The sequence below is a fragment of the Propithecus coquereli genome, unplaced genomic scaffold (genome assembly GCF_000956105.1).
Source record: "Propithecus coquereli isolate 6110/MARCELLA unplaced genomic scaffold, Pcoq_1.0 Scaffold117, whole genome shotgun sequence".
Classification (NCBI taxonomy): Eukaryota; Metazoa; Chordata; class Mammalia; order Primates; family Indriidae; genus Propithecus; species Propithecus coquereli.
Genome location: NW_012135747.1, coordinates 403,276 through 413,231, shown reverse-complemented (window position 1 = coordinate 413,231; position 9,956 = coordinate 403,276). Strand labels below are relative to the sequence as shown.

Here is a 9,956-nt window from a genome sequence, read left to right as displayed (position 1 = left end):
ATATACAAATATGTAAAATATGGAGAAAGTGTTCTCACTGAAAAGTTGTAATAGTTAGCCACTGGCTTTTCCTTCCAATTTTTCTTATTCATCTGAACTTTGTCAGGATGCATACGTAAAGAAAGGTAAATCTAAATGCACTGGCTTCATTGTTAAATTGTTCTTTTATCCTGTACTACCCCATTTATGAAGCAGAAAAAGTCAGATCTCATTTTCTTTTGCTTTCCTTATTTAATATTGTAAATGAAAATAACTTAAGGTTATCTAGTTCAGTCTTTTGGTTAATCCAAATCAGATAATTAAACATAGTACAGAAACAAAATTATTGCTTTGTTGGTTTACTGCCTCACAGGAAAGTCTTATAAACCATTCCTGTAACGGTACCTAAAATTTGATAACTTCCTTAGTCCTTGCTATAACCAAGTCAAGTAAATTCCTGTTGGTTCTTTTGTGGAAAATGGCCTACGACAGGTAATAGGCACTTGGATTACCTGGTATATTCTAGAATCATTTTGATTTTTACAAATTACACTACCATGATTGACCAGGACCACTCCTCAGCTTCTCCCCTCAAATGTCTACTTGTGTGTGTGTATGGTTCTAGTTTTAAGACTTCACACAGTAATACACACATAGAGGTGCTCAAATATTTGTTGAAACAATTACTTCCAATTGCTTCTTGGCCTTTTGGCTAAGAAACAAGTACTTCCTGTCCCCACTTGGCACCATATTTTAGCCACCTGGTATTTTCTTTTTAAAGGGAACTTTTACATACGGCATCCACAATGGCTTTGGCAGCGTCGGGATCACACTTGAAGGGGCTCTCAGACACTGTTGTATTCATGCTGTTAAATAAAACAAGGGAAGTCATAAGAAGAAACAGCTAAAAAATTCTCTCAACAGTTAAAAAAATAAGTGAAAGATGTTAGACCAGATGACAATCAAGTTTGATTTAGTTGAAAGCCTTCTCTGATAATTTATCTGATAATTTATTTTGGCAAAGTACAACTATTCTTGTGGTCAGTTTTATTCAAGTATTTTGTTTGTTTGTTTGTCTTGAAACAGGATCTTCCTCTGTTATTCAGGCTGGAGTTCAGTGGTGTGATCATACTCACTGCAATCTCGAACTCCTGGGCTCAAGCAATCCTCCTGTCTCAGCCTCCTGAGTAGCTGGGACTACAGGTGCTTGCCACCATGCATGGCTAATTTAAAAAAAATTTTTTTGTAGGGATAGGGTCCCAATGTTACCTAGGCTGGTCTTGAACTCCTGGCCTCTTGCAATCCTCCTGCCTCAGCTTCCCAAAGTGCTAAGATTACAGGAGTGAGCCACTGCACCTGGCCTCAAATATCTTAACAAGTTCAGATTTTTTATTTTTTTATTTTTGAGACAGAGTCTTGCTCTGTCACCTGCATAGAGTGCAGTGGCATCACTGTAGCTCACTGCAACCTCAAACTCCTGGGCTCAAGCAATCCTCTTGCCTCAACCTCTTGAGTACCTGGGACTATAGGCACCACCACGATGCCTGGCTATTTTTTTTTATGTTTAGTAGAGATGGGGTCTCATTCTTGCTCAGGCTGGTCTCAAACTCCCGAGCTCAAGTGATCCTCCCACCTTGGCCTCCCAGAGGCGTGAGCCACCACACCCAGCCTGCAAGTTCAGATTTAAGAATCTGTTTTATAATTCTCACCGAAATAGCTGAGAAATACAAATTAAAATGAGAAATGTATCTTTCCTAATTGGAAAAAATGAACAATAAAAAAAAAATCAGTTCCTGTAGTGTTGATGAGAACTCCGAAACTGACACTTCTGGCAGGAATAATAAATGGTTCAACATTTCTGAAAAATCATCTAGTAAAATGTATCCAAAACCTTTAAGAAGTTCACAGGCTTTAATAGAGAAATTTCGCCTCTAAAAATCTAGTCCAAGATTGAAACAAAGAGTTTATCATATTTGAAGTAACCAAAATGTCCTGCGATAAGGAGTTATTAAAAACAGCTTATGAAAAAGTAGAACAGAGGATACTAGAGGCTGAGAAGGGTAGGAGGAAGGAAGGAATAGGGAGAGATTTGTTTAAGGATAAAAAATTACAGCTAGATAGGAGGAATATGTCCTAGTGCTCTATAACACTGTGTAACTATAGTTAACAATAACATATTATACAGTTTCAAATAGCTAGGAGGAGCATATTGAGCATTCCCAACACAAAGAAATGATAAATGTTTGTGAAGACGGAAATGCTAATTACCTTGATCTGATCATTATAGATACATATTAAGACATCGCTATATACCCCATGAATATATATAATTATTATGTCAATTAAAAAATCAGTAAAAAAAGGTTTATCCACAAAATGGAATACTATATAGAGATGGAATGCTATATTATAAAAATATTACATTTTTAATGACATGGGAAATGTTTATAATATAGTGTTAAATAAAAAAAAATCATAAAACATATGATCCTAATTTTTTTTTTTTTTTAATACAGGGTCTCGCTCTGTCACCCAGGCTGCAGTGTCATCAGCTCACTGCGACCTCAAATTCCTGGGCTTAAGCAATTCTCCTGCCTCCGCCTTCCAAGCAGCTGGTACTACAGGCAAGGCCCCACGCCTGGCTAAGTTTTCTGTTTTTTGAAGAGATGAGGTCTCGCTATGGTGTTCAGGCTGGTCTTTAACTCCTGGCCTCAAGTTATCCTCCCACCTCAGCCTCCCAAAGTGCTGGGATTTACAGGCGTGAGCCACCACGCCCAGCTACCCTCACAAAGCTCTGATCTTGCTGTCCTCTTTCTTTATAGTTTTAGTTTGTACTTGTTCAGGGAGTATCATGTGTTTACCTTCCCATTCACCTGGACACTGACTGACAAAATCAACAGTAGTGCCCTCTTATCTGCAGGAGATACGTTCCAAAGATCCCCAGTGGATGCCTGAAACTGCAGATCATCCAATCCCTATATATACTGTTTTTCCAATCTGATAGCCAAGATGGCTCCTAAGTGACTAATGGGTGGGTAGCCTATAGAGTGTGGATATGCTGGACAAAGGGATGACTAACACCCAAGGTGGGACAGAGTAGGAGGCATGAAATTTTATCATGCTGCTCAGAATGGCATGCAATTTAAAACTTATGAATTGTTTATTTCTGGAATTTTCCATTTAATATTTTCAGACAAAGGTTGACTCAGGTGACTGAAAGCATCGGAAGTGAAACCACAGATGAGGGGGACTGCTGTATCTCTTTTCTAAGTGTTTCATGGTTATTAAAACCTTTGGAGAGTCTGCTTTGTTTGTTAAACTTGTAGAGAAGAGTTAACACTTACCAACTGATTCCTTTTCCATCTGTTTTCTTAGTCACTAATGCTTTCCAATGGTCGTGAGTGCTTTTAATAATATCCATTGCGAAGTCCTATAATTTGAAGAGATGCATTATAATGATAGAAAGGTGTTCTTTTCCTATTATCAACATTTTCCCAAAGCCTGATACTTCGTCCCTGATACTTCGTCTGTTTTTTTTTTTTGAGACAGAGTCTCACTCTGTTGCCCAGGCTAGAGTGCCGTGGCATCAGCCTAGCTCACAGCAACCTCAAACTCCTGGGCTCAAGCGATCCTCCTGCCTCAGCCTCCTGAGTAGCTGGGACTACAGGCACGCGCCACCATGCCCGGCTAATTTTTTCTATACATTTTTAGCTGTCCAATTAATTTCTTTCTATTATTTTAGTAGAGACGGGGTCTCGCTCTTGCTCAGGCTGGTCTCAAACTCCTGAGCTCAAACGATCCACCCGCCTCGGCCTCCCAGAGTGCTAGGATTACAGGCGTGAGCCACCACGCCTGGCCACTTCGTCTTTTTTGAGTCACTTTCTTTCAGTGGTGTAATCATAGCTCACTATAACCCTGAACTCCTGGACTCAAGTAATCCTCCCACCTCAGCTTCCCAAGTAGCTGAGACTACAGGCTCATATCATAATGCTGAGCTAGTTTTTTAAATTTTTTGTAGAGACAGGGTCTCACTATGTAACCCAGGCTGGTCTTGAGCTTCTGGCCTTAAGTTATCCTCCCACTTCAGCCTCCCAAAGAGCTGGGATGACAGGTATGAGCCACCATGCCTGGCCCTGAATCACTTTCCTTTGTTAAAAATGGGAGAACATTTAAATGAATAAATAAATACCAAGACTATTTTATGTCTTTAGACTTTCGTTTAATGAATTTTTATGAATCTTTAGATGGTTACAATATGGTTAAATTGTAAGTCTCAACACAAATAGGCCTAAAGCTAAAGTTATGAATGACACATTACCTTATCTTTAAATTCTGCATTGAAAGCAAACTCATTTTCTGGTTTTCCATCAGGAACCTTGTATCTTCTAAACCAGTCCACAGTAGCTTCTAGGTAGCCAGGTTTCAGCCGTTTGACATCATGAATATCTAACAAGAGAATAACAGATTTCAAGATGCATAAGTAATTATTTATGCATTCAACAAAAATATCAAGTACATACTTTGTGAGAGCCATGGGATGGCTTTTCAAAAAAAGTTCAAGAAAACATTGGAGCTAACCACATTATGTTGCGATGAGAACACACACACATTAAAAGGAAATCATCTGGTGTCTCGGAATAGCTCTGACGTTAAGTACTAAGAGAAGAATCAATAAGATAGTAACTTCTATTAGATAAGAAGAAATGACTGGCAGCTACATAATTAAAGAACCAGTTTGTCAAGTGTGGATAACTTCTATGAGAACGGTAGAAGATACTGAAAAAGACAGGTTGAGGCTGTATTTCAGAGGATCACATTCCCATTATATAAGACAAGAAAAATGGATTAGACTGAAATCCAGTGATGGGTTACAAATAAAATGTGACTAGACTTTGCTGAATAGTATAGGCATTCTATATTACAATGCTTTAAATGTGGCCAACAGAAAAGTGTGCTGCTTAAAAAACTTTTTAAAAGTTTCTGGCCGGGCACAGTGGCTCACACGCGTAATCCTAGCACTCTAGGAGGCTGAGGCGGGAGGATTGCTTGAGCTCAGGAGTTCAAGGTTACAGTGAGCTATGATTGCACCACTGCACTTCAGCCTGAGCAAGAGCAAGACCCTATCTCTACTAAAAATAGAAAAAATGAGCCGGGCATGGTGGTGCATGCCTGTAGTCCCAGCTACTCAGGAGGCTGAGGCAGGAGGATCATTTGAGCTTGGAAGTTTGAGGTTGCTGTGATCTGGGCTGACGCTACTGCACTCCTGCCAAGACAACAAAGCAAGACTCTGTCCCCCGCCTCCCCCCAAAAAAGTTTTTGTACAGCCTCCAACAACGTCTACTAGCCTCAATGTCATTAAACTGAACTTTAAATGACCAAACTTCTGCTCAATGCAAGCAAATAAAAGATACAAGTGCTAAAAAAGTTAATCAGTAAAAGTATTACTGGAAAGAGGAATACATTTAACAACAGAAGCTTATTTATAGTCATATAATGTTACTTCAGTCCAATTTAAGATCTATATATTAGTAGTTAAAGAATATCATGCACTCGATTATAGTACCATCAAAAGTATGGAAATACAAATCCGATAAAGGGCTGATAACCAGAATCTACTTAGAACTCGGGAAAATCAACAAGAAAAAAATCAAACGACCCTATCAAAAAGTGGGCAAAGGACATGAACAGAAACTTTTCAAAAGAAGACAGAATAATGGCCAAAAAACATATGAAAAAATGCTCAACATCTCTAATCATCAGGGAAATGCAAATTAAAACCACAATGAGATAACACTTATCTCCAGTGAGACTGGCCTTTACCAAAAAGTCTCAAAACAATAAATGTTGGCGTGGATGTGGAGAGATAGGAACACTCATGCACTGCTGGTGGGACTGCAAACTAGTGCAACCTCTGGCGAAAGCAATATGGAGATACCTCAAAGAGATACAAGTAGAAGTACCATTAGATCCAGCAATCCCATTACTGGGCATCTACCCAAAAGAGCAAATGATACTGTATAAGAAAGACACCTGCACCTGAATGTTTATAGCAGCACAATTTGCAATTGCAAAGATGTGGAAACAACCCAAGTGTTCATCAATACATGAGTGGATTAATAAAATGTGGTATATGTATACCATGGAGTACTATTCAGCTTTAAGAAACAATGGTGATATAGCACCTCTTGTGTACTCCTGGATGGAGCTGGAACGCATTCTACTAAGTGAGGTATCCCAAGAATGGAAAGACAAGCACCACATGTACTCACCATCAAATTGGTATTAACTGATCAACACATAAGTGCACATATAAGAATAACATCTTCACCATCAAATTGGTATTAACTGATCAACACATAAGTGCACATATAAGAATAACATCTTCACCATCAAATTGGTATTAACTGATCAACACATAAGTGCACATATAAGAATAACATCTATTGGATGTTGGGCAGGGGGGAGGGAGGAGGAGGAAGGAGGGAGGAGGGGACGGGTATTTGCATACACAATGAGTGTAATGCGCACCACCTGAAGGATGGACATATTTGGAACTCGGACTTGGGGGGGGGGCAAGGGCAACATATGTAACCTAAACATCTGTACCCCCATAATATGCTGGAAAAAAAAAAGTACGGAAAGTTTACAGAGTAAACTGGGAAATATTTAAACACTGATAAATTTCAAAGAATTTATAGTTGACATAAAATGTGTAAGCTGACATAGCAATAAGTTGAAAATCAAGAAATCTGAAATGCAAATACTGATGTTTTCCAATACCAACAACCGATTCTCTAATTCTCCAATACCAACTGGGTATCCATAATTCAATTCAATCTTGACACTGTCTTCCTGGAGTTAGCATCATATCCTATAAGTTAAAGAGCTCAGTCTTACAAGACTACCCCATATCAGATGCCAGCTGCAAATCCTGGGCCTCCCATACTTCTGACCAACCTGCTATAAATTAAGGGTCACCACAATCCTTTCTTCAGGTTCCATAATTTGCTAGAATGGCTCACAGAACGCAGGAACACTTAAGTTTACTGTTTTATTATAAAGGATACAACTCAGGGACAGCAAATGGAAAAGCTGCATAGGAGGCAAGCTATGGTGTGGACAGACAGACACTGCCTTAGGTTGACATTTAGGGAAAGCTGTGTACTACTCACACCATGGGACTGGCCACCCGGAGAAAGTGTTCAGGATGCTAATAACCCCTACTGCAGGGAGATAACACTCTAGCAAATTAGTGCTGACATGGTGATGGGCTTGGCTTCACTAATCATGGCTAGAGCATGGCATTCAGAGTGTATTCTCTTGTGTGAGTAGCACATGTGAAAATGGACACACTGATCAATAGAATCAGAGTTGTACCATTAAGTAGTTAACAGATAGATGGTATGAATGCACTCTCACTGTACAAAATTTAAACAATGCAGAAGTATCTGAAACAAAAAGTATCTCTTCATCCTTCTCACTGCTCTGTTAAAGAATTGGTGTTCTTCCAGTCCTTTTTCAACAAATTTACACACACATGCAAATACATATTATCTCATTTTAAGGGAACATGTTCTAAGATGACTCTATTTTTTCCTCCCCAGCTAACACCTTGCTCGTGGAACAGATGACTCTAATCACTGTTGTGCAGACCTTGACCATCCAGCTGGGGTGGTGTTTGTCAGGTCTATCATAAAGCCAGTCTCCCCTCTCCCTCTTCCACACTGTACTCTTTGGAAGGAAGTCACTATGTGCAACGTACAATTAAGGAGTGAGGAGTTACATTCCACACTCCATATTAGTGGAGTATCTACATAAATTACTTTAAATTCTTCTGCTTAGAGATTTGTCTATTCTTCCCTATTTGGTTGTTCAATATTTATTTATGTCAATATGGACTCATGGATATTTATAATAATTTATGCTCTGGGTTATCAGCTAATACTACTTTATTTTCTTGCCCAAATTGTTCCAGCTTTGGCCATGGGAGCTCTCTCAGTTGTGTGTCCCTTTGACAGACTCCCATCACTATTCTTTTTTGAGAGCATTCTTTACTTCCTAGCACTATAAGATGCTCCAGGCTCATCTTGTCATTCCCTGCCCCAGCCCTAGAATCAGCCATTTCTCCAAGGAGCCTTGGTTCCTTTTTATTGTAGAATGGTATTAGAAACCAACATCCAGGTGCCAGGGGTGCTCATTGCTACTGAGATGGTCTTTTATGCTCACTCAGTTGACAGAGCAAAGAAACATATATGTGTCTCCTAATCTATGTATATATATACGTATCTAAAAGTGTTTCTCTGCGTATCCATCTGACTCCACATTATGGTGAACACAAGTTCATACTGATATTTCCAACTCTCATGCATCACCACATGGATCATTCTAGCCACACCCCCTTGCTTATCTATAACCTCCCACTCCAACAGCGAGAAACCTGTTCCCACCACCTTCTATCCATTTACTTCATTGTTCAAATCCAGTATACATGTATAGTGTATAGGTTGACAGAATTGTCAACCTGTACTCCACTGAGAAACAACTTTACCAACTAGAATATAATGTTTATGTGTGGGTTTTCTTGCCTTTAGTCTTACTGACTCTACTCATTTCTAAAGTTACTTAGGTTAGCACCTTTTCTTCTCATCTCCTTCGGTGAGGTTATTTCATACATTTTCAGCATGGTTAGATTCTTCTGTCACAGTTTGCATTCCATCCTGGAATTGACCTTGTAAATGACCTTTTAAAAATTTACATACATTAAGGTTCACTCCTTGTGCTGTGTGTTATTACTTATCTATTGCTGCTATAACAAACTACCACAAACTTAATGGCTTAAAACAACACAAATTTATTATCTAAGAGTTCTGTGGGTCAGCAGTTCTACATGTTGTCACCAGCCTAAAATCAAGGTGTCAGCAAAGCTGTACTAATTTCTGAAGGCTCTAGCAGAGAATCTGTTCCTTTGCCTTTTCCATCTTTTACAGGTTGCCTACTTTCCTTGGCTTGTGGCCACCCCCAACCCCCCCACGACCTTTAAAGCCAGTAGCGTTGTACCTCTCTGACCTGCCATCACATCTCTCTCTGCCTATAGCTGGGAAAGGGTCTCTGCTTTCAAGGACTCATGTGACTGCACTGGGCCCACCTGGATAATCCAGGATACTCTCTCCATCTCAAGGTTCTTAACCTTAATCATATCTGAAAGTCCACTGACCTTGTAAGGCAACATATTTACAGGTTTCAGGGGTTAAGAGGTGGACATCTTTGAGGGGATGGCATCATTGTGCTACTGTAAAGTTCTATAGGTTTTGACAAATGTATAGTATCATATATCCGTCATTGCAGTGACATTCAGAATAGTTTTACCACCTGTTGTAAAATGTTGGCCCCTCCAAAGATGTCCATCTTTTAATTCCCAGATATATGAATATGTTATGTTTCATGGCAGGAAGAATGAAGGCTACAGATGGAATTAAGGTTGCTGATCAGCTGACCTTAAAATTGGGAGATCATCCTGGGTTATCTGGGTGGGCCCAATATAATCATAAAGGTCCTTATAATGTAGAGGAGGAAGGCAGAAGAGTCAGAGTTAGAGAAGGAGTTGTGACAAAAAGCAAGCTTGCAGTGATATAATGACCCAACCTGCCATTGCTGGCACTCACAGGGGCCGTGAACCAAGGAATGCGGGCAGCCTCTAAAAGCTGAATAAGGCAGGACAATGAATTTTCCCCTAGAGCATCCAGAGGGAATGCAACTCACCGACACTTTGATTTTAGCCCAGTGAGATGCATTTGGGATAGGCAAGAGAAGACTAATTCAATAACTAGATAAATAGATTAGATCATTAACTAGAAGGAAGGTTAATATAAAAATAGTCAAGATAAATTAGACATGGAGTTAAAAGAGATAAGCATTGTTTTTTCTAAAAGGACTTCATACAGTCAAATTATAGCACTAGACAACACACTTATTGTCAA

The 9,956-nt window shown here is 39.4% G+C and overlaps 1 protein-coding gene across 1 annotated transcript in view; it reads right to left on the bottom strand.

Annotated features, from left to right (window-relative positions):
* The window catches only part of PPA1 (pyrophosphatase (inorganic) 1), a 31,703-nt gene that overhangs the window by 2,439 nt on the left and 19,308 nt on the right, over nucleotides 1-9,956 (bottom strand). Inside the window, exons 5-7 of the mRNA XM_012658445.1 lie at nucleotides 4,298-4,425; nucleotides 3,324-3,409; nucleotides 776-845 (exon numbers count right to left, since the gene is read on the bottom strand). Of these exons, the coding sequence (XP_012513899.1) occupies nucleotides 776-845; nucleotides 3,324-3,409; nucleotides 4,298-4,425 (284 nt within the window). The remainder of the gene's footprint in view (nucleotides 1-775; nucleotides 846-3,323; nucleotides 3,410-4,297; nucleotides 4,426-9,956) is intronic.